The sequence below is a fragment of the Amblyomma maculatum genome, chromosome 1, assembly GCF_055883805.1.
Source record: "Amblyomma maculatum isolate TAMU_Amacu chromosome 1, ASM5588380v1, whole genome shotgun sequence".
Classification (NCBI taxonomy): domain Eukaryota; kingdom Metazoa; phylum Arthropoda; class Arachnida; order Ixodida; family Ixodidae; genus Amblyomma; species Amblyomma maculatum.
In genome coordinates, this window is record NC_139344.1 from 286310566 (window position 1) to 286336441 (window position 25876).

At 47.1% G+C, this 25876-nt stretch overlaps 1 protein-coding gene and 2 pseudogenes across 4 annotated transcripts in view; 1 reads left to right on the top strand and 2 right to left on the bottom strand.

The window, feature by feature from the left end:
• LOC146206743 (transcription elongation regulator 1-like) overlaps nt 1-25876 on the bottom strand; it is a 294887-nt gene that overhangs the window by 62906 nt on the left and 206105 nt on the right. For 3 of the 4 annotated variants that reach the window (XM_084591554.1, XM_084591555.1, XM_084591556.1), the window contains exons 15-16: nt 22267-22378; nt 16356-16526 (exon numbers count right to left, since the gene is read on the bottom strand). In XM_084591554.1, coding sequence (XP_084447680.1) covers nt 16356-16526; nt 22267-22378 — 283 coding nt within the window. The remainder of the gene's footprint in view (nt 1-16355; nt 16527-22266; nt 22379-25876) is intronic. The other variant, XM_084591557.1, reaches the window with a different exon arrangement.
• On the top strand, nt 3176-5218 carry LOC146206746 (uncharacterized; annotated as a pseudogene).
• Nucleotides 12848-14227, bottom strand: LOC146206747 (uncharacterized; annotated as a pseudogene).

A 25876-nucleotide genomic window follows, 5' to 3' on the forward strand; every position in this document is an offset into this window, starting at 1 on the left:
CTATCACTCCGGCCGAAGCCCAAAGCGATGACTGGGAAACCGTCATTGCTCTCCGGAACCGCCACCGACCACCGAAAAAAGGCACCGACGCAGCTATTGAAGGTGGTGGGCGAAACGGAACACCACCTACTACACAAAAAGCTCTGTCGTCGCCGCTGCCACGCCGGCGAGGCACTCCATTGCCACGACTGCCGCAAGACGACTTAAAGATTGTTGTGCGCCCGCGAGGAGGATGGAATATCACCACAGCTATCCCGAAATCCATACTTCTAGCGTCCTGCAACGCTGCTAAGATACCCCCCCAAGAAGCCATCCATCAGGACAAAGTGCGGCTGCACCCGATCAACAACACATTCACCATCAGCACGCCAGCAGAAGCACGAGCACGAGCCTACGCCAAGCTCTCGGCCATCAGCATAGGGGGCCAAGAATTCAGTGACAGCGCACCTTGCGCCGCCTGACGCAGCAGTAAGAGGGGTCATACACATGGCCTACGATGGGGAACCACGCGCAGAACTCCTAGAAGGACTGATCCCCTTCAACCCTCGTGCACCAATTGTTGATGCACGCCCCTTCGGGCGAAAGGGATCAGTTTTAATCACCTTCGCCAAAGGACCAATTCCAGATTCCATCTGCTACTGGGGAGGTGTACATGTGTGCTACCAACACAAACCCAAAGTAGAGGCCTGTTACAACTGCCGAGAAGCCGGCCACCGACGCGACGTGTGCCCCCTAGCAGATAGTGGGCGATGCCACAATTGTGGCGAACAACACACACCATCCGACCCCCATACTTGCGCACCCAAGTGTATTGTGTGCGGTGGAAACCATCACACTGGCAATATCTTATGCCAGCACCGATACCTACGACCACGAAGACCCCCGACCCAGTCAATGCAAGGCCACCAGCCCAGGTCTGAAAACCATTCCCGCCAGTCAACACGGGACAACAGCCACTCTGAGACGAATTCCCGTTCACCATCCAGTGAAAAAAAGCCTAAAGTACAGAAAGGACTAACGTGGGCAGACAGAACCAAAGAACAGCCAGCCACAATCCATCCAGAGGCCCGCGAATCTGGACAAGAGGAGCTCCGGGCCCTGAGGGCGGAGGTAAGTCGACTAACAGCTCTACTCCATAACAGCCCCACCATTCCCGCTCCACAACACCTAACCCCTGCCCCAGTGCCACCCCTACCCCCGCCGCATGCCGCAATGGAGACGAATCAAAGCCCAGTAGAAGATAAACCTAAAGAAACCAGCTCCAGCCCCCCAGCAAAAAAGCAACGAATTACCCCCAACCCAAAAACGCAAACCGATTCCGCCCCTGCCGAACAACTCGACAAACATATTCAGAAACTAGTCGAACAATTCGACAAAAAGCTTCAGACCCTTAACTCTCAATTTGAGAGCCAGTATCAAACTTTGTCAGCAAAGTTTGCCGAATATGCCGCTGCCTTAGAACGGCGCATGGAAGCCCATATGGAGGCAATGTTTCAGAAACTGGTAGTCATGCCGACCACCGCACTTCATGCAGCTCCCCTACCCCCACCTCAGATAGGAGAGGCTGCACGGCCAGCAGACGCCTCTGCTGTTCCCGTTTTAAAACCCCCAACGCTTCAACATGGCGGGGCGGGTCGACTTGATTCCCTGAACATTCTGACATGGAACTGCCGTGGCTTTCGCGGCAAGCGAGCACCATTTCAGCTTCTTCTTCCTACCTTCCTCCCCACCCCTCAAATTCTCCTCTTACAAGAAGCCGGGACGAAATCCCACTCCCCGGCTACACTCCCATATATTCCGACTCCACAGACGCACCGCGCGCTGCCACATTTATACACCGTAGTCTCACCTATATCACACACCAGGTAGCTGCAGATGCCCCATGCGTAGTTACAGAAATCATACACTCCACCCACTCTCTCCCATCCATCTACGTCGCCAACATATACCATTCACACTCATTACCCATTGCCTCGCTAGAATCTCTCCTAAAGAGTATATATAAATTGGCGGGTAAGCACCCTCTACTCATTGGGGGGGGACTTTAACAGTCCCCACACAGACTGGGGCTACATCAAAACCACACACAGAGGCCGCAGATTATGGACCCTTCTTCAAAACCTTAACTTTTCCGTCCACAACAACTTCAACACACCCACGAGAATTGGCAATAGTGTATGTGTCGACACCAGCCCCGACCTCGTATTCAGCCGCTGTTTAACAAATGTGACATGGGACAGAACTCAACATACATTAGGCAGCGACTACTACATCATTCTCGCCTCCATCCCCTTTCAACAAAAGCGCAAAGCCTACACCACACACAAACTCATCAACTGGGACAACTTCAGGGCTACCCGGCAATCACGTGAGTCAGAGCCCATCACTGACATAGAGGCCTGGATGAACTCGCTCACACAGGATCTCCAGACCCACCTCCGATACATTGAGACAAAAGGGGAGATTCCTACCCTTGACAGCCGCCTCGCTCACCTCTAAAGAAGCTCACCATAGCCTCTTAGAGCGATGGAAAAGCCAAAAACTGAACAGAACGCTAAAGAAGCGTCTCTCAGCACTTCAAGCACAAATCCAACAGCACTCTGAAGACCTCTGCCGCTCCAATTGGAACCAGATCTGTGACAGCATGTCTGGCAAACTATCCTCCAAAAAAGCCTGGCAACTCCTTCGCCACCTCATAGATTCAACACGAACAAAATCTGCCACGCAACACCATGTTACTCGCCTCATTCATAAAAACATAGATGACACAGATATCCTAATCGACACCCTCAGAATCACATACACGTCTCCGGGCACTCCTACCGCTCTCCCATGTTACAACGGATGCCCGAACCCAACATTAGACGAAGAAATCACGGTGGCAGAAGTCCAAGCGGCACTTCTTGTGCTACGAACAAATTCTGCTCCAGGGGCAGATCAAATCACAAATTCCCTTCTCCGTAACTTGGACGATAATTCTATCGTGCAGATTACGGATTACTTCAACAAATGCTGGAATGAAGGCACTCTGCCCCAATCATGGCGGCATGGCAAAATCGTCTTCATTCCCAAGCCAAACAAACCCCTCACGCTACAGAACCTTCGCCCCATTTCCCTGACATCATGCCTCGGAAAGCTCTTCGAGCATGTTATTCAAAACAGACTTGCCCGCCATATGGCTGACGACTTGTATCCGCACAGCATGGTCGGCTTTCGTCCGCACCTGTCGGCTCAGGACGCTATGCTGCAGTTAACGAACGACATTTACAACCCCCTCACACCAGGACACACCAAAGCAGTTCTCGCTTTAGATCACTCCAAAGCCTTCGATCGCATCCACCACTTAGCGATCGTTAGTGCACTCTCCTCCCTCAATGTTGGAGAACGCACGTACTCATGCATCAAGGCCTTCTTATCAGATAGAACAGCTGAAATCCATTTTGGCCCCCTAACCTCAGAGAAATTCACCCTCAAAAGTGTAGGCACCCCACAGGGGTCTGTACTATCGCCTCTCCTCTTCAATATCACCCTCATACCCCTTGCTAGCAAATTGAACACCATCCCACACCTACGCCACACACTATATGCTGACGACATAACCATATGGACCACACATGGCAACGACGGAGAAATAGAGGAAGCCCTACAAACAGCAGCTACCGCCACCCAAACTCACGCAAGCAGCATAGGGCTATCATGCTCTGCGGAGAAGTCAGAGCTCCTCATCATCCGTCCACGAAACTCTCCGTGTGCCCCGATTTCAGTCACCATTGAAGACCGGCCCGTCCCTAAGGTTCCCAACCTCAGGATACTAGGACTCCACATCCAATCCAATGGGAAAAACACCATCACACTCAAGAAACTCCAGCAGAGTACTGGTACCATATCGCACCTCATTAGGAGAGTAACAGTAAGGCACAGGGGAATGAAAGAACGCGATTTATGTCGCCTCATTCAAGCCTTTGTCCTTAGTCGGGTGCTCTACACAACTCCCTACCTCTCACTTGCAAAACACGACATCAACGCTCTAAATATACTCATTCGCAAAGCCTATAAGACCGCACTCAAACTACCCTGCAACACGCCTAAAGAACGCCTTGCAGCCCTAGGCATACACAATAGCATTGAGGAGCTCATTGAAGCCCACAAACATGCCCAATACATACGACTCACACGCACATCAACGGGTCGCCACATACTCTCTCATCTCGGCGTCAGGATACCCGCAAATGACCCAGACCTCTTCCCTATACCCAAGCATATCCACAAGGAGCTTATTATTAAGCCCCTTCCCCGGAATATGCATCCCCATCTCCACGAACAGCGCCGTATAGCCCGTGCTAAGGCACTCCACCGACAGTACGGCTCCGACTCCGAAACCGCATGGGTGGATGCAGCATGCACAGGCATAAGCGCCGCGGCTGCAGCAGTAAACTCCTCTCTCCCCCCACTTTTTAAGCTGCCACTTCTACCAAACCTCACCTCTGAAGAAGCCGAGGAAGCTGCAATAGCTGCCGCCATAACGCATACGAAAGCAAATTACATTCTCAGTGACTCCAAAACTGCCATTCAAAATTTTGCGCGAGGCAGAGTCCATAGTCCAGCCTTTAACATTCTAAGCTCGTCTGCTGCGCAAAACCCGTCCCGCCAAGTGGAGCTGATTTGGGTGCCGGCACACTCCGGGAACCCTGGCAACGAGGCTGCCAACTTTTTAGCCTGAGGTACCATACACCGGGCACAGGAAGCCTCCGACCTGGGATTCACGAGGGAACGCATGCACACTTTCAGCGAGCTGACCGAGGCCTACAGAGCCACTCGGCAGCTATACCCTCCGCCTCACTCATCCCTAGACAATAGACGTGCCACTATTTGGAGACGTCTCCAAACGCACACCTTCCCATCCCCTCAATCTCTTTCTTACTATCATCCCCTCTATCCTACACCCGCATGCACCCTCTGTCCCGAATCACACGCTAACGCCCTTCACATCTTAACACTCTGCCCGGCGGACCCTCCCCCGCGGGGCCTGGAGCACCTTATCACCTGGGAGGACTGGGAGGCCCTGCTGCGCTCTACGGACCCGGCTGATCAGGAAACTGTCACAAGCCGGGCTACCAGCGTAATGGACCTTCGGGGCATGAACGCTTGAGTACAGTGGGGCCGTGCGGGGGCCCAGGGATCTGCGAGTCCCAAACTCCTTTGCTCAAATAAAGTTTTATCCATCCATACCTCGTATATGAGAACAAATGAATAAAATGGCCTTTCAGGAAAATAAACTGCAATAGAAGCATTTATTGGACTAATGATTGTCTACTACACTTTGCAGTAGTAAGGCATCAGGCATTGTTGACTGTTACCCAGTCTGTTATTTTTTTGTGTGTCTGTCGTGAAAATCGACGGCCTGCTACAAAAGCAGACATCTCGCTTAACTTTTGAAGATACCCTTCAGTGCCCTCCCACTGTTCAAAAAACTGCACTAAAGTGTCTAGGCAGGCATCAACTGCATCACAGGTAACTAGTGCAGATTCAGACATAACATTCAAGCTGTCATCTTCAGCAGCAGTTTCCGATGGTAGGTCAAGCGCTTCTTCAATCAGAGCATCTAGTGTGTCAGCCCTACACGTTTCCACACTTTCGTCAATGCTGACATACGCACTGATGTCAATGAACACACCCTTACTGCTCAGCGCAGAAACAATGCTTCTATCCTCCAAGTTCGCAGTGTGGTCCTCATTCGTAGTATCGCAGTCATTCTGCACTGAGCAATTACTAAGCGCCACAAATCCTGCATGGCGGAAGGCGTTGGCAATAGTGGCTTGAGTAACCTGCTCCCAGGTGCTCGTCAGCAAGTGGACAGCACGTAACAGGTGAACTGTGTACTCCTTACTGCTCTCCATGCAAATCAGCATCCTTTGCAGCAGAGAACGACGATAGTGCCTCTTCAAGCTACTTATAACTCCCTGGTCCATAGGTTGCAGCTTCGCCGTTGTATTCGCTGGTAGAAACTCCAGTCGGATGGCACGAAGTCCGGCGACGTGGCCGTGTCCGGGACAGTTGTCAACAACAATGAGAACTTTTCTCTTGTCTCTGGAAGTGGCGATCCATCTCTTGAAGCCACTGCTCAAAAAGTGCCTGCGTCATCCACGCTTTTGAATTAGCCATGTACGTGACCGGCAGCGTTTTTATGTTTTTAAAGCAGCGTGGTGCTTTAGATTTGCCAATCACCAGCAACTTGTCAGTCCCAGTCATATTTGTGCCCACGAGGACCGTTACTCGAAGCTTGCTCCGTTTGCCCGCCACGCAGTCATCACCAGCAAATGCGAGCGTTTTATTTGGGAGTAGCTGGTAGAAAAGCGCAGTTGCGTTCACATTGTATATGTCTTGAGGGTCATATTCATCCATGAGTTCATTCATCTTGTTCTGCCTCCAATCGCTGCAGACCGCTTCATCCACTGCAGCAGCCTCGCCGACAACACAACGAAAGGCCAGTCCATGCCTTTTCCGAAAACGGTCGAGCCACCCAAACTCGACATTCAGTCGCAGGGCAATTTCTTCCGCCTTAGCTTTCAGTAGCACTCCATTCACTGGCAAATTCGCACTGCGCACTCTCTTCACCCAGGCAAGCAGAACGTCTTCAAAATCTTTGTGCATAGCTGTGCGCATCCTCTTCCGCTTCGGCGCAAACTCACCATCTTCCAAAGCACTGGTAATCCGCACTTCGTCCTTCACGATACCGCCCATGGTACTTTTCGCGATGCCGAACTTGCACGCTATTTCAGTCTTTGAAAGCCGGCAGGTGCAAACTTCAGTCAAAACTTCGGCCTTCTCATGAAGTTCAAGCAGCTTTTTTCGAGTTGTTGGCCGACTAGCCATAGCAGCAACAAGGCGAACACGGCGCGCACGAAAACAAACAGCGCACATAGAAAATTGCGGGACACGACACGCACACCCGCCACGAACAATGGATCTGTGCACTGCGTACTAGGCGTCATTGGCGGTCAGCAAAGGCGCGGAGCTCGGTAGCACTGGCATGACGACACTATCACTTGATCACCATTGGGAAACGTCATTGGCTGCTTTTTCTTCTCACCATTTTTTTTCCCGTGTTTCGCTAGTTTTGCTGGCCGGGCCGCGCGCTCTGTTTCGTCCTTGCCCGAAGTCGTACCAAGACAGCCGGCGCGACGCGAAACGCGAACCTACTCCTACTGCGAGGACAAAAGGAGTGAGCGGGGAAACGGCGGGAGAGGACGAGCAGCGGCACTCTTCTGCCTTTGTAGAATCGCATTTCCGACGCCGCCGTGCTTGGGTCTGCGTCGGTGGCACGGATGGTCGTGGCACTGAAAAGCTTTTTTTTTTTTTTTCTTTCCGCTGAAGCGCTGCTCGGACCGAAGAGTAAGCTGCACGGGTGGGGTGCGGCCGGCCATGAAAATTCATCTTAACCGATTAGTTTTTTTTTTGCATTGACTCTATGGGGAACCAAACAAATGACCTCCACTGTTCATCTTAACCGAGGGTTCATCTTAAGCGAGTTCGTCTTAACGGGAGTCTACTGTATTTAATTTAAAAGTATAAAGAATTAAATGAGCTTGTGAGGAAAAGGTCCAGCTTCAGGTAACCTTTTGTAGTGAACGCTGAACAAAAACTTATTTGCAATAGCACCCGCATGTTAAACTGGGCCATAAATTTCTTTTAACCAAACAAACTAAATTACTTTAACTTGTAAAACGTTTGCAGCACAAAAAGAAAAAAGAAAAAAGGGGGGAAGGGGGACAAAGAAACACACAGGACAGGTTGATGAGCCATTTTTCAAAGTAGAAGAAAACTGCTGCATTTTGCATTTTTGTTTTGTTGTTGTTTTTTTACGTGCTGCTACCGTTTTACAAGACTGATTAATACCAGCGGGCCCAAACGTCGGTGTTGCACCTTAAATTGCTAGCACCCTTACATGAACGTGCATTACCCAAGCTACAGAAACTGTATTGTTTATACTCTCTGCTCCAACCCATACAGAACGAAGAAGATGATGTGGGCCAAACCTGCTGCACTAATTAATGCGGAGTTTGGGGGCAGTCTGACTTATCTGCAAGTGGAAAATAAGTGGAAGTCACTAGAGCGACGATACAAGAAAACAAAAATAAAGAACAATTCATCGGAGCACTCGAGAGCAAACTGCGATTATGAGAAGTAATTAGCATTCAATGTCTTCTTCGCCTGTAGCTTATAACTTGTAACACCTGGGTTAAACTTTCCAGCGAGCTGTCGGAGGTGCTTGAAAAGCAGCACCACATCACTCCGACTGTGCTGCTGACGCAGGGAAAAGTCGTAAGTCAGCAAGCTCCAGAACAAGAGGACGCTGGCTCAGGGCGAGTTGCTTTTATTTGCTATAGCATAACAAAGGCTCATTCTAATAAAATTTTCAGTGAAGAAGACATGCAGGAGGAGCCTGCTGATCCTCAGCCACTGCTAAGCGTCAGCAGAAGGCGCCGCCGCAAGGACACTCCAGTGGAGTCTTTACTTCAGATAATGGGAGATGTAGAGACTGCAAGGGAGAGACGCCACCAAGACAGAATGGCCCTGCTGCGGGAGCTAATAGCTGTCGTTCGCGACAATAAAGAGAAGGCGTAAACAACACACTACTATGGCTACTGCTTCATTGCACAACTAAGCTGTTTTCAGCACTGGTGACGAGCAATCATTTGCCTTCGGCTCTCGCAGCACGCTGGCGAAATCCCGACATCTTGATTGTCATTGCCAACGTCGTCAAGATGAAGGTCGGCAAATTCGGCCATGAAATCTCTTTCCGCATTGCACAAATTGTGCAGCACGCAGGCGCCCAGCACAATCCTGCAGCACTGGAGGATGGTTTTTGCACCGACTAAATAGAGCCGCCTGAAGCGCTGTTTCACAAGCCCGAACGTGTTCTCTATTGATACCCTCTGCTGGCTATGTAACTTGTTATACTTCTTCCATGATGGAAAACTTGCTCCGTTATCTCTGTAGGGCATCAGCAGCCACGGAAGATGTGGGTATGCAGAGTCGCCTAGTATATAGTCATCTCCATATTTACCGGCGGCCTCTGAGAAGAAGGGGCTTTCCTTCAGCACGCAGGCGTCGTGCGCAGAGTCTATGAACGCATCAAGGAATTTGTTCTTCTTGTTGCAGATTCCCTGCAGAATGATCTATGGCCACTTTTTCATACTGATATAGAAAGCAGTGGATTCTTCAGGTTTGCAGATTTCCACATGGCTCCCACCAATACAGCCGACAGAGTTACGAGGGCCTTTCCCGCAACTCTTAGCCACGAAACATGCCTTGCTACAGGCCATCTCAGCATCGTCTGGCCAAGTAATCACATCGTCGCTGATTACGAAAAAGGAAGTCCAGGACTCTTCGGAGACACAGCAAAACAGACGACTCTGTAATGTCAAATCGATCTGCCACGGAGTTCATGCTAGTCTGGCTCTCAAGATAGCTGAGGGCGATCAAGATGGTCTCTTCGGCAGAAATTTGTCATCATCTGCTCGCAGCCTTAGGATATGAGGAAGAGCGCCTGAAGCATTCGCACACAGCGTCAACAGTCTCTCGGGACAACCTAAAGAGTTTTTGAACTCGAAGTCGAAGTACCTCGAGGTAATATTTTCAAAATAACCACTGATGCGGTTGCGGTCCACACGCAGAAGCTTGCACGCCGCGAGGGCAAATGCAGCTTCGAACTCAGTGTCGAACTCGTCGTCACTCTCGTCGTCCTGCACAATTTCCATGGTTAACTGAACAACGTCACCAATGTTCATCCACGAACCACACAAGTCGAAAATGCAAAATCACTAATCCAAGAGATCACATGCAAACAAAGGAGAGTGGCACGCGCTGGCATTCGACTCGGACCCAGCAGACGACAGGGTTGCACTGCTGCACTTGTGCACTTGATTTGGCCGCGCCACGAAGAACGCTAGTGTCGCGCTGCACTCGCACCCCAAGAACTGGCGCTGCACCAGCACGGCACTTTTGAGAACTAGTGCCGAAAGTGCAGCCAAATCGAGGCTTATATAGCAAGATTGCTGACATGGTGGCGCTTGATTTGCAGCCCTACAGCATCATTGAAGACCGTGGTTTTGGCAGCTGCTGTTCCAAGCTATCACCTACCGTCGCGCTCTACACTTTAACGGGTGCTTGTCCTGCGCACATATGACGATGTCAGTGCGCAGAAGGTGAAAATGGAGCTCAGCAACGCTCTTGAAGGTGGAATTTCAGCTGTTGGCTTTACCAGCTACATGTGGACATTGTGAGCAAACAAAAGCTACACCAGCTTCACTTGTGATCTCCAGACTCCTAACTTTCAAATAAAGCAGTACATGCTTAACACATGTCATGTGGCTGACAGTCACAGTGCTGAAAACATCACAGCTATGCTGAACAAGAGGTGCAGAAAGTGGGGGACACCCGACAACTGTGAAAAGTACATCGTGACAAATAACGAGCGCAACATCTGTGTCGAGGAGGCTCCCGTGGACTTAGCGATCATGCTTCGCCCACATCCTGCAGCTAGCCCTTAACGACGCAAGATTTCGTACGCCACCCATTGATCATCTCTGCAAAAAGGCTAGACAAATTGTTCGTCATTGTAAGCACAATTCATCAGCACAAAAAAGGCTTGAGGACCACTGGAGCGAGTGGCGCTAGCGTCGACCTAGGAGAGCAAGTGTGATCATGTGACTCCTCTTACTGCTGCTAAGCAGACGATCGATTGAATTTGTGCGTTTTAAAAGCTAAGAATCGCGTTTATTTCTGTAGTTTGGGTTGATACAGAGTGCCAGCCTGGCACTTTTTTATCTTACATTGTGACTAAGGAGATGACGTTTATTAAAGCTATTGCTACGGTTCGTTACTGCTCTGCGCCCCTACGTAAGCGAGAAAATCCGGCGCAAGCTCCCATTGCTACCCAAAACATAAGCTCACAGAACCTTCCTTAATAAAAGTTTGAATGAACAAATCAGCGAGTGATGATTCTCATTATGTGCACAGCAGACATTTCAGCAAGTGAGATTTCGTTCACGGAGTTGGCGCTAAGAGTTCGGTACCCAAAACATAAGCTCACAGAACCTTCCTTAATCAAAGTTTGAATGGACAAATCAGCGAGTGATGATTCTCATTATGTGCACAGCAGACATTTCAGCAAGTGACATTTCGTTCACGGAGTTGGCGCTAAGAGTTCGGTGAGCGGAAGAAGAAATGGCGCGCGCGTTTTAATTTGCACTTATCACTTGTGAAGCTAACGATACTATTGATGGAAGGAAGGAGAACATGCTGGCTTTTTCATGGAGCAGTACCCTCACAAAGAAAGGAGGGACCTGCGAAGGCCGGAAGATCTCAAATTGTTTTAAATGAACACGTTGACACGAAAGTTTAACTGAAGCGAACTCTAGGATTGTGCCGCCTCGGGAAGCGGTATGCATGGCGAGTTGAGGCAGCGTCTCCAGTACTGTAGTAATTTCAAATGACAGAGTCTGTGAATAAACAAAATATAGAGCATTGCATGCATGTTGTGATGTGCTAATCAAGATATACGTAAAAAAAAAAGAAAATCACTACTGTGCACGGGGAAAATAAATATCTGCTCTAACCCTATAGAGTGCCAGTGGCGGCAGTCAGTGTGCAAGAATTTGCTGCGTGGAACAAACTTCTTCACACTTGATAAATATCTCCACAGTCAAACTTGTTTGCTCTACTATGTTCAAGGGAGCAGGGGAAAGTTGCCGCTTCCGCCGGCGCTACGCAAAGGCGCTAAGCATCTGTCAGGCTCCTCACAGTCCTCTGCTCTTGCATCCCATTACCTGTGCACCGACTGCTTACATCTGACTGGTTGTGTGGTAGCTTCAGCTGCTGTTTCTTTTTTTTCTTTTTTTTTTTTTTTTCATAGCAGCAGAAATGCTGCAGCCGGTGCGCGTTGTTGTAACAGTAAAGCTCTCGCCATCTACGATAACTCTAATTCGGTGAAGGCTTTTTTGCCGAATGAGTGGTTCTCAAACATCAAAATAAGCTTATACAGGCCTAGACCAAATAAATGAACGTAATGCTAACGAGCAACTGAACTGCCTAGGAAAGCATCCCACAGCAGCAGTTCAACGTGCGTTATCCCACTTACTTCGTCATGTGGCGCTTCAGAGAGGTGGAGCCACGGTATGTCCTCGTGCCCAATACCAAAATAAGCAGGCAAAGATCCTCTCCATCTGGTGCAAAATGTAGAGACCAGCCTGTACCTGCAGCGAGGCTCAGTCATGGCCTGAGGGGACAAGCAGGAGCTGTAGAAGTGATGACAGATGCCCAGCCGATTCCCGAGAAGACGCCCTCTTGGCGTATATATACAAGAAACCTGGGAGCCAGCAACTAGCGGCATTATAAATTAACAGTGGGGACCTCAACGTCCTCCCTCCCCCCCCCTTTTAAAGACTGAACAGAGAGGCCAGGGGAACAACAGGGGATCCGGGGGAACAACACGTCGGCCACTATGTGTCCACACAACTTGATCACCGTCTGCTGCGGTGATTCTGGGAACAAAAGGCACACGGTAACGTCGATTACGCTGCAGGAAGCCTCCTTGCTGTGTTTCGACCACATAGCATCGAGGCCATTGAGCAGAGCTCAGGACGGTGGCCTTTACTTGGTTGGGTCTCACCCACACACTTTGGCCTGCTTGTAGTGGTGGCAGATTTGCAGCTCGGTGGTGCCTGTTAAAATCGCCAGTCTGGTTCTGCTTGTATGAGGCTTCTTTCTGTGAGACTTTTTCTCTTGTTGGCCAGTTAGGCCGCAATTGCTCTTCCCTCTTGGGCAGTCTGGTACATAGTAGTTGTCATCCCATCAAGAGCTAGGCTGGACTCAAGCCACTGACACCTGGAGTATCCCAGTAGCTCAGCAGGGCCAAATGAGCATCCTCTGCTTTGCGGAACACATCCTTCACGGTCCGAATCATCCTCTCAGCCTCACCATTTGACTGCACTAGTGCGGGCTGCTGGTCACATGGTGAAAGAAAGCCATATGCCGCTGCAAGTGTCGCAAACTCCTGCGATGAGAACAGTGGGCCACTGTCTGACCTGACCTCTCAAGGGATCCCGTGCCGTGCAAAGATGCTCTTGAGGACGTCGATAATGGCTTAGGCTAATGAACTCTTCAGACTAACTACCTCTGGGAACCTCGAGTGGTAGCCAACCGCCAGGATAAATGTTTGACCCTTGAAGTGGAACAAGTCTATACAAAGCAGTTCCCAGGGGCCTCCAGGCAGACTTGTGGGGACCAAAGGTTCTGCCCAGTTGACTCGAGTGGGAGCGCATTGTACACGGTTGGTCACAAGAGACGTGATGTCTGCCGATATCCCACTTCCACAAACGTGGCCGTGGGTTCGGATCCCACTTCATACACCATGTTGCGAGGCTCAGTCACGGCCCACGTCCCGAGAAGTAACGAGTCGTAGAAGTGACGACAGATGCCCAGCTGATTCCCAAACGAAAGAAGACGCTCCCTTTTATTTTGTAGGCGTATATTTACAAGAAATCTCACCCAGAGGGAGCCAGCAACTAGTGGCATTATAAATAAACAGTGGCGACCACTACAGAACCTAATGCTGTCTAGACTCTTGGAACTAAAGGAGGCAGTCACTGTGGACATTGCCACTTTGGACAACAGCATTGATGGACTCATTTCACAGGAATGGAAAGAAGTCTCTGAATATGTAGAAATGCTTGAGCCATTCTTTGAAGCCACTGCTATCGCCAGTATAGAAATTCAACCATCACTTTAAGCTCAAATGCCCCTCATTTTTGGAATGCTGCATTATCTTGCCAACTTTACTGGTACTACTGGATTTCATACAGCCCTGGCGCTTCTGGTGAAATCAAGGTTCCCCCTGCATGCAGAGGACAAGGAGGCATGCTTGGCCATGGTTTTGGACCCACGCTTTAAATCCACCATATTCAGAGCCGATAAAGAAAAGATGACGTGGCTAAAAGATTTAGTGCTTCAACAGCTGTCCCTGTGTGCTCATGGCCCAGACACTAAGAAGCAGAGGTCAGAGCTCTATGCACAGCCATCTTCTTCTAAAGTAACTGAGGCAGTTTCTGCTGAGGAATGGGAGCTTATTCAGAGGAGGCATTGTTGAAACGAGACAGATATCCCACTCTGTCGAAGTTTTGCACGAAATACCTCGCAACACCTGCCACCACTTCAGTGAGGGCATTTTCTGTGGCTGGAGAAGTTATATCAGCTAGAAGGGAACGACTTCTGGTTTTCCTTCATGACAACCTTTAATGTTCATCCCAGAAAGCCGCTTTTCTGCTATGGCATCATCAATGCTATGTACCGTCTGTTGCAGAAGTTTGCGGCCCAACGCGCCGGGCAGAGGAGCAGTATCGCACCCGAGAGGCGGCGCTGCGCCCGCCGGCGCTGCCTGGTGACGTAGCTATAAAGAGTGAGGAGGCTTGTTCTCCTCTCCTCATCCCGCGGTTGATATCGCACATCTTTGCTCTCAGCCGCGGGATGAGGGGAAGAGAACAAGTCGTCTCCTCACTCTTTATAGCTGCGTCACCAGGCAGCGCCGGCGGGCGCAGCGCCGCCTCTCGGGAGCGATACTGCTCCTCTGCCCGGCGCGTTGGGCCGCAAACTTCTGCAACAGACGGTACTAGCCATTTTCTGTCCACTCTTTTAAGAATAATGTTCCAGACTGATATTTTTTTGTGCGGCCACACACCTTTTGTGTTCATATGCTCATTAATAATTGAACTGTGATGTTCTTGGCCACTCAAATAAATGTTTTGTAGTGGTTAAATGCCTCTGTCCTTGATTATTCGATATTCGATCCGATATTTGGACCTAAGTATTCGTATTCGATTTGTATTAAAAAAATTTGATACTCGCATAACCCTAATGCACACAGCTTGTCCACATTTGTTTTTTTCTTTGTACTGTTATTTTTCACTGATTTTGCGCATGAACTATTGTAGTGCCACGCTGCGAAAGTGAAAGCAGCGGAGACTGCCGAGTCTGCCATGTAGATGCGGCGTCAGCTCTGAAACACTGAGTCTTGTACGCAGTGTTTCAGAGCTGCGAGGTTCTGCCAAACTTCCAGTAATTCAGCACTAGCTAAGAGACAGCCGGCACAGAGTTCATTACATCAAGGTCAGCTGCCGCGACGTTTGTTACAAGCAGTTTTCAAATACACGCACTTCACTGAATGGGGCCAGTGTTGGGGAATGGAAAAACTTGGCAATATCGAAGAATTGGCTAAATGGAGGTTCGTTACATAGTACCCGTAGTGCTTGCATGTGTGACAAAGCTTGCAGAATGCTGAGCGGCTGCTAAGTACTATACTGAATCTTGAAAAATTTTCACTTGTTCTTGTTATAAGCATAACAATTACCTGCAGTGAGAGGTGTAAGAAACAGGTCCAAACAAATGGACAGCTTATGTTTTTTTTTATTGAGAAAGGTATTTTTAATATCTGAATTTTTCATAGTTGGTGAATCATTTATATGATACTTTGGAACAATAATATTAACAGCTTTGCACTGCATCATTTCTAGAGCTTCAGTGTGAGATTTAATGTAGAGTGGGGCCAGTTTTATTTTATGTCAGCTTACGAAAGGCCCCTGCATATAAAAGGAACTCAACTCTGCATTACAACAACTGCTTTTATCAGCCAGCTTGGCTCAGCTTATCTGGCTTAGTGCAATTTTGTACAATTGATGCGAGAGTGGAATCTCTGAGGTGGTACAGAGAATGCAGTGCTCCTCCTAGTAATTCTATCTGGTGAAAAAGAACTACTCAAAAATGTCTCTAAAAGCTCCAAATTTCAGCCGATTCCAAAGGGAGCACAATGCAGGCACGCTGCAACACCCTATGCCAATTCCGATTGCCATGCCACCTTTGTTTGCAAACATGAATGCATGATTTCTATTTACTGCTGCCTTTGTGGTTCGAGCTCCAGTTCCATTAGTGTAGACAAGAAGAAAAAGGCAAAGATCACGAATGTGAAAGAGGGAGCAAATCCATGCTTGCGAAAACGGGTATAACAGCCCAAGTTGGCAAACCAAATGACCACTAATGATATATTCACGAGTGAGTGCAATCCTCAACCAGTTCATTTTTTTCCTTTTAGGTTTCTCTGAGTATGCAAGTTGACACAGGAGAGGAAGAGTGTCATTTTTATTCATTGATGTCTCTGGAGCCAATAAGGCCAGCTCATATATTCTTGCAGTGGAGTAACGAGTGCTAGAATATGTGCTGCTCGTCAGCCTACTTAACCTCGGTAATTGACACTACCCATGATACATTTTCCATGCAGAATTTTAGAATGAAATGAGACTCACAGCTGCCGTTAATTTGGCGACATACTCCTTGAACCATTCCTCGCGTTGGGAGCTGCTGTCCACTGCCCGATATCGAGCATCTTCCGCCATGCTCTTCTTGACATCATTCCAGCGGGAGTGCTTGTCGAAATGTTTTTGCTCTTTGAGCAATTCCAAAAAATCCTTTTTCATCTAGACCATGAAAAGAGAAAAAAAGTACAATAGGTAAGCCTTCAATCAAATGGTTTGCTCAAATATAGAGTAAGAAATGTTGGCATGCCAAGACAGTATTACAAGGGTGAAACTGCACCTGCTAGATGCAGTTCCATAAAAAAAAAAAAAAAGCATGAATGAAAATGAATGTGTTTCTATATGAATGTGTTTCTATAACCAGCAAGCTGGGAAAAATCTCTATATAGCCTGCTCTCCATACTCATCCTGGAACTATGCAGAATCCCCCTGTCCCCACCCCTCTGTATTCGTAGTGCAATAAAAATGGAACAGCTGAGAGCGCTTTCTGAAACACACGTCCTCACTTGGACTATTCCATGCAAGCAACAATATGCACAGCCTTAAAAATAATAGAATGCACAGTGTATAAAGGCCAGCCCAAAGGAACGTAAGCAGCCAGATGTGACCATCAGCTCACAGCGAGCAGCAATTCAGTCTTTCAGCCTTTAACTACTTGCACCTACTTTGTAAAGATGGCCTACTTGCTATACAGGGAAGTTTCTATTGCCTAGATTGAGCACAAGCGCGCTTTCATTTCACAGTAATTTACTGGGTGCTAAGTTAAAATATTTTCCACCACCTATTATCAATAAAGAGCACAGATGGCTGGGAATGTCCAAGCTAACACTCCATCCAACAGTTTACATTCCTTTGTACAGGCTGGCCAATGATGCGAACAGCGTCAACCAGTACAGGAGACTAGAATGCACGAATGATACACTGATAACACGATTGTCAATGGCACTTTATAAATAGGCATATCCTGAAATGTCAGCTTACAGCACATCAGAATGCTAGCTAGTGGACATAAAATGGCCTAAAAACAGGGCTTTTTTAAAAAAAAAAAAAAAGGCTTCAAGATAAATTTAAATATCTGTCTCAACAAATAACACAAGCAAAATCAGCAAGGTCATACACATAATGTTATGATAATGCATATACTCCAATGAATACTAGGAGTATTTTTTTTTTTTTTTTGCCTTTCTCAAGCAATGCTTTTATAAAACTCATTTGCATGCTTTCGTTAGGGTGGACAATTTAGTACTGACAATTTCAACAGGAGGCAGCTCTCATTGACAGCACCTGCTAGTTTGGACTGGTTTTTACCTGGCTCAAAGCGACTCGGGCCAATAAAGACAGCTAAGAGCATCAGACAATTTCTATCACCAGGGTGCACTAAAATTGCACAGTACACAGAAGTCTCGCCTCCACTGAAATGCAACCGCCATGGCAGGGGTCAACTTCACCATGGTAGGTCAGAGCCACTGCAATCAACTGATTCTGTCGTGTTTCCCTTCGTCCTTCTCTAAGATTTTTCCCTCTCCTGCCTGGCCGTCTCCACAAGCCCCTTCCTCATGGGGAGGCATGGCGTCTGTCGGAGTACATCACATGCGTATGTCATGACCTAGCCTTTTGGTCGAAAGACAAGAAGGAAGATCCCCCCCACCGCTCTCTTAGAAAATCAGGTGGGGGCCCGTATGCCTGTCTGTATGTATGCACCTATGCCTTTCCTTTTTCACGGTTATGCAAGTGTATGACCGGCACACAAAATTCTCTGAAGCGTATATAGACTGGGAAAAAAAAAAACTAAAAGCCTTCATGTGGTTGTATGTCTGTGCGAAAATGAATTGAGACAGAAAAGTGTGCAGCGAGTGGCAGACACAATTAAGGTCTATTCCCAACCCTCGGTCAGAGACGGACCAATGGATGCCATCTAGGATTGTACATCATCCCCGTGGCTTGCGGGCCAGCATAGAGAACAAGGAAGCTAGCTTTTCAAAGAGGAGCATGAGAGAGTTTTTATCTCTATTTCTGCTGCTTTCCAGCATGTGCATCGCTGCATTATTTCGCAGACTATCTTCGATACCTAATTGAAGGGCCTGTTTGTTTAAAATGTCATACCCTGGTCAGTGGCCCTTTAACCCTTCCACTATCAAGTTTCTTTGGGATTGCTACGCACACCCTGCCAGGATAACAATAATAATAATTGGTTCACAGGAAGGGAAAGGCGCAGTACCTGTCACACTTGTTCTGTGGACACTCGAACCGCACCGTACGGGAAGAGAGGAAGGTGGGAATGAAAGTGGAAAGAGAGAAAGAGGAGCCGTAGTGGAGGGCTGCAGAGTAATTTAGACCACCTGGGGATCTTTAACGTGCACTGACATCGCACAGCACACGGACGCCACTTTGTTTCGCCTCCATCGAAACGCAGCCGCCGCGGTTGGGTTCGAACCCGGGTACTCCGGCACAGTAGTCGGGCATCTTACCTCTGCACTACCCCGGCGGGGCGACTCTCTGCCAGGATATTTTGCATTTTAGCCAAGATTTTTTTACAAGTTAGTTCCGTGGGAATTTCAAGGCAGTAATGCACTACAATGCTCTGCAGGACATGTTTGTTAAACATATTTATTAATGCAGGATCACTTCCTCGCTGTCTTAGCTGGACAAGCTCAACTGCTTCATCGTTGTCGCTTTCATTTGAGTAAGAATTCATTGACAGTTTCACTGTCTCGCCATAAGTGAGAAAGCGAGGGGTTGTGCGAGTATGGCCACCCAATATATCTCGGGAGTAACAGTTAAAAGAGGGCGATAGATGGCCACAAGCTAAGGAGGATGACATACAATGTTTGAGAGACTGGCTGCTAGAGATCAGAGCTGCTCGCACAGCCATGGGACCTCAGTGCAGCCATGTTTATTTCATTTCATTCTACGTTGGAGCTCTTAGAGTTTGCATTTACTCTGCAATTACTCTGAATGAGGGTGACGGGATGCCAAATTAGATTCTTAATCTGTGTCCGAGCATTGAATACATATCAGACTCTTAAAAAGAGAGCTGCATTCATCAATCATACAGTCTGCCCTTTGAATCTCACTAGGTGCATTGTGATGTGTTGCAAAGTAGACTAGCACTACAAAAGATGCAGGTTCCTCAATACAAAACCCATTATTTCAAGGTCAGCTGTTGCTGCTGCTGCAACATAGTTTGTAACTGATAAGCAATAAAAACATACTGTCACAAAAACAAGCCATCAGCACTGCAATGAGATGGTCCACAGAAAATTTAAGAAAAAGCATCAAGTTACTAGAGCTCTCTTTCAACACCACAACACGACTGCTTTGATTTTTGTACCTAAACATAAGCGAGACAGCGAGCAACAAATGTAGACGTGGGGCACAATCGACCGAAAGCAAAAATGCCTGTAGCAGTGCATTGCTAGAATATATGTGACCCATGCTATAAACAAGCAACAATTTCAAAGGAATCCCTCACTAGCTTGCCACTCCCATACACCACTAGCTGCATCAAGGCACAGAGAAATGATAACATTCAACACTGATTTTATAGTCAGTTACCATGCAAGTCACATAAATATGCTCTAATGTGGACGTGACTGCCCTGCAACTGAACTGAAAGCCAGCATATACACACGCTAAAGAGCAATGAAGCTTCTGTCACTGCAGAGAAGCAGTTCTCCTTACCATGTCTCCAGTTCAGTGTACCTAGTCAAGACAAATTGTGTTAACCATTTTCACCAATGATTGGGCAGGCCAGCAGTCATTTCCCCAAAAGCACAACTCAAAAAGAAACCTTCCAGATATGACAAAACTAACACATTTCACTAGCCACTAAAGAGAAGCCAAAGAATTGGAAAGATGGCTATGCATTCTGACAGACTTCAGGGAACCTAGCTGCTACTCTCCAACTCAAGCTTTGTTAGGAGTTAAGCAAAGCTGAATTCACAACAAATAAGACAGGCAGAGCCCTGCGCGTCAGTAATCACTAGTAAAAAGCTAACTCGTTAGGTTTCCTGCACAGCTCTAGCCTATACTTGGCCCGGTACCAGTGTATAAGACTCACCTGTTCATTTGGTAAGCCGTAAAAATGCACTGAGAATACCTTCCTCAAAGTGCACAAAAAGGACGCTTGCTGTGCCTAAACACTGCTCAATCTGTTGGAAGCTTATTAGGTGTTAGCCTCAATTTTCCACCATTAATCAAGCATAGACCTTCATAGTTTTGGTAAAAAGCCAAAAACCTTTGCAGTGGTAAAAACAGGGAAGCCATCTTTTGAGTAATTTTCTCGTTTTGCTCTTCCTCAGGAGTGCCCCAGTAGACCCTGTGCCACTGAAGCAAAGAATATACTAAACATGAGAAATTTGTGGACTACCTGGTCAATGTTTTACTTTAATAGAAGTTAACACTTTTGAGATGTGCACTTACGGTATGTCACACATCTGTGATGATTATTACAAGTTTTCGTGTTTTCGGCTTCGTTTTGATGTTGCTTACAGTAGAACCCCTTTACAGTAAAATCACTGGGACCTGCAACAATATTTTACTAGATGACATGGTAATTAAATGGCTACTTACTGAACACATCTTGTTGCTTAATAAAAAAAAAATTCTAAAGTACCTTCCATCTCCTTCTTATCTCTTCGTATCATTTTTCCAGTTATTACCTCTTAAGCATGAAGGCAACATGGCTACAAATAAAAGAGTTTGACATCATGTGAAAAACAAAGCCTTGCGTAAACATGGCATCATTTTCTGCTGTTTCTCTTTAAAAAGGCTATGAATGATAAATGAGCACAGTGATCAAGTGCTGCAAAATCGCCCATTCTGTGCCTCCAGTTCTCGCCACTGTTGCCTCGTGCTGCAAATGTTCGGCCGTTTCATCCCTTCCATATTTTTCGCTGCGCTTTTTCTCTCGTTACTTTCTAAATGGACTGCGCTGACTTCTTTCCATGTTTGTAGATAGCTTTACTTTACTTCCGACGCGTCACATGCTTTTCCTCACGGCACCAAGGCCTATGTAAAGTTGGCTTCCCTCAGAGCTGCTGAGCACGAGGAAAGCCACCAATTTTCTTTAAAAAAAAAAAAAAAAAAAAAAAAAAAAAAAAAAAAAAAAAAAAAAGCCTCACAACCTTATGTAGCACACGTGCGGCGATGTCATTTTGTGAGAAGTCGTTGCTGTGACCAAACGCACTTTACCATAACCGAATTTGATCATAAATGTCTTTACTATAAAGGGGGAAAAATGTAGTCATCTATAGAAGATGAACTAGGACTTCAGCTTCACTTTACTATATCAGAGGTTTACCACAGCGAGGTTCTACTGTGCATGCATCTTGGTTTCAGTCACAGTGCCTCTTGTTCCTTTGTCAAAGCATGTGTCCCCATCACACCCCCAAGTAGCATTGTGCACTCCAAACCCCAACTTTCTCAGTTAAGACTGATACTGCTTCTGATTTCCAAGCTCATATCAGGAAATAAATGCTAGCAGGTAGACTGTGCTTGTGAAGACTAATTTCTGTTATGCAGTTTGTTACATTGCTCTGACAAAAACTGCAAGTTAACTGTCCCCACTTCATCCACTAAAACAAAATTTCTCTTTCACTGGAATCCGTAGCAGTCGCCATTCTTCAAGGTTTTTCTTTGAAACACAAAAAATAAATAAAAACCTAACCATTATACTGCCACAGGGCTGCCATTCCTGGAATGTTTCTAGTTTAATGAACAAATCTTGTAAAAACCAGAAATGAAGCAGACATTGAATGAGAGGAGTGCTTAATTATGAGAAAAACTAACAGCAGCATTTTGTGCATTCATGAAAAAAGTGCATCCTCATTAGTGGCTTCACTGGAATGAAATATTTCAACCAAAATTGCAAATTGATGTTTTGCCAGAAATATCAACTAACGCTGTACTTATGCTGCAGACTTTGAACTAGACACCGATGGCTTCTGCTTAAGTGGGGTTGAAGCAACCAACTGCTGGCCCACCAAATACACAAGAGGTAAAGAAGGTGAGAGCTGCAAGACACAACAGAGCATGGTGAAGCAGTATGCGAAATAAAACAAGAAAAATGTTGCAAACTATCTGTACATGCACTACTGTCTGTGCTTCCATGATGGGAAAACCATAAACACAACTACCATTATAAATGCCCAGACAGTCAGTAAAGATAGCTGCAGCAGCAACAGTGACCAATAGAGCATAATATATTATTATGATAACATATTACACAGCTGCTACTAAGCTCTTCTTCCCAGACGTTAGGCTAAGTGGTTTTGAATTACTGTCATCAATCTCAAATATTTCCATATTTAATTAAGCCACCACAAAGTGCAGAAGAAAGCTTGTTTTTGCAGATATCCTGTGAAAACACTGCTGCTAGCCCACATACTGTAACCAACCATATTAGCTTGTTTAATTCAAGTGAGGAGCCTGGTTCTGGGGCCAACTTTTTTTATTTCTTCACATATTTTTACGGAATTAAACACTGATAGAAATTTAATTTTAACACATGGTTAGATAACCCAAAAGATGATGAATGCAATGTTGGAAGTAGATTTTTTATTTCACTAAAATTACTCAATTTATGCTGCATCAAAATATAGTCTCTGAAACGTTGGAAATCAAGTGTCAAAAACAATACAACATAATTAAATTTCAGGGTGGTAATTTAAAAATCTGCTTCCAACAATTCATAAAACCCTCATGCACTTTTCTATTACAAAAAAAATGTTTTATCTATCCACTCTAGGTGCTGAGATATTGCAACTGCAAGGTCAGCTGATTAAGAAAATGGCAAAAAACGCATCACACACACTTTATTAAAGAAAATGCATACTATTCACATTAAGACATGATTAAAAAGTACCAGGAATGCAATCATGTAGTTGTTCAGCACAGCAGTGGTGCTTCTTCAGTGCTTTTTGCACATTTTTGGCTGCTGAGTGCTTGCAAGCAGATTAGGTCTGCCGAAGCTTTCTACTAATCATTTGCCACTCTTTGAGCCGGGATTCAAGGAAAGTTGCTTCAAAATATTTTCAGATGTCCTCCAATTGCCTGCATTAAAACGCATCACTGCCTAAGCCACAGCATCCTGAACTGTGAAAAGTGAAGCATGGCGATGTTTTGGAGCCAAGGACCATATGAGAGCCCGAAAACTCTCATTACTGTTCTGTATTTTGCCCCTTTGGCAACGCTCGATAAGCTTCCTGTCTAAAAGCCTTTAATACACAGGAAGCAGGGCTTTGCACACGAGGCGGCAGGTTGTAGCGATGCCGTGGCACAGGGTCACCTCTTGCTGTGGCTATGTGCTGACGGCACCACGAGCCAGCCCTTGCTGGATAGAAACTATGATTCGAGGCCTTGTCATTAGAGGTGATATGGCAGTAAGTGGCTATTACTGCCTTCTGAGTTGCCTCCACATTTTCTTTATGGGGTTTTCGTGCCCAGCCATAGTACTATGTCAGTTTGGAGACAAGGTCCGCAGTCAACTTCCCCTTGCAACCAAGACTTTTGCCGGTTCCTCGATGTTTGGAAGGTAAGGCGCGCAAAGCTTCGCTTTTGGACACGATTAACACAATCCCCTTCCTCAATTTTTTATGTAGCCGTACACATCTGTCTCCTGCAGGGTGAGAAAGGTACGGCTGTCACCATCACAGAGAACTGTGGTGTAGCGCAGGCCATATTTCTGCAGTGACCTTTCAAAGCCTTGCCTGCACTTCCATCTCTCAACTTTTTCTTAATATTTTTCTGGCATAAATGGCTGGTCCGCCAAGCTTGGTAGGTGGGGCCCCCTCCCCTTCCTTCGGCCCTTGATTGCACCCAGAACAGAAACTGCTCAAGACAACAAAACTGAGCACGAGCCCAGAAAAAAGTTCGATCACCGGTCGTGCCTACGCTGATATGAGAAGTATGCTCGTGCGTCATCTACGCCCCGTCAAAGGATACTGCTATGTTTCCGACATTTCCGAGGTGCAATTCAGTGTACAGATGCTTGGCAGACTGTATGCTTTCCGCTGTTAGTTCTTTGGCAGCACGGGTTGCCGAAAGTGTCAGCTTTGTTTTTTGACGTAACCCTGCCACATACTCTTGTGCAGCCCACGATGAGATTTGTTAATCGCCGAAAAAATGTCATTGAGTGCAGTCTGCTGGTTACTTATACTCAACATAGCCTGAGCAGCCAGAACATTTGTGATAAAGGGGTTTTCTCTTTTTTTTACATCGTCGCTGACGCGCGGTGAGCTCCACCCTGCCAATATCTCACCGCAAACAGCACATGTTTAAACAAGCTTCAGGACAAGGCCAAATTCTCGCTCACCTTTGGTCAAACTAATTTCACCGCCGCAGGTTTTGCATTTTGCCAGCTTCAGGAGATCATTTGCTGAATCCAAGCTGACAATCGCGAAGCACATCTCGTCAAATGCACAGTCCGTTGTGTCATTGCCACCAGTGAAAAAGTCTGATTTTCGCTTCGTCACCGAAATTGTTGCGAGCTCCTGCAGCCTCTTTTCAGATCTGGCCTCATTTTGCTGAATATCAGATGGCTGCAGCATCACAGTGTCGTGCCGAACGTGACCGCTGTCCGTGTGATTCTCGGAAGCTGGTGGAACCACTGGGCCCTTCCATGGCGTCGCTGGATTGGTCGTTCGGTGTGGCATTTCCGTTGTCACTGGTGCATTCCAACACAGATGCGCTCTTGAAGTTATCCGCTAGTAACTTCTTCCTCCTTTTACCGTATCTGTGCGCATACGGAACTTTCCAGCGGATCCGGACATCGCAATGTACAGTCAAACCCGAATATAATGAACTCGGATAGAGCGAATTATGTTTTATATCGAACACTCGAATTTCCGCTAGCATTATGCATATAAAATGGATTTTTTATAACGAACTACACATCGAATATAGCGAACTCAGCGCGCGCGATCGGTCGCCAAACGCCCACCAACGGGCGGGCCTTTGTGTCGGCTCCGAGTACTCTCCGGGCAGACCATGCTGCCGGGCCGCAATACTTCTAGCGCATGCCGTTGTCAGATGGGAGGGGGATTGGCGACAACTTCGTTCCCCAAGGTCTCACACAGCGCCTACATCATCAAGCGCCCGCTAGGGTGCTTCTGCGCCGATTCTGCGTAGTCTCCAGGCGGCCTCGGCCCATGCCGTGCTTCCGTAAAACGCAGGAGGGGCTCTCTACAGCAGCTTCCACGAGGGACCCTCCTGTACGCATGCGCGAGCATAGTCCGGAGTAGCGTGAGTAGCCTTTAAAATCTACGCCATCGGCCAGCCTCTCTTTGCAGCGCTTCTTTTCGGCAGCTGCCTACCACATTATCAAAGACGTGCGAGCAGCTCCGGACCTATTGCGCTTCGAGAAAGAAGAAACACCGGCCAGAACTGGTTTCAAGTTTGGGCGAAGGGAAGGGGAGAATCTTCGAAGGGAAGGCAGCCTCCGAACAAAGAACGCGTCAGTGGCGCACTTTCCTGCATCCTCAGAGCTTTCTTTGTTCGCGTTTGCAAGTCGT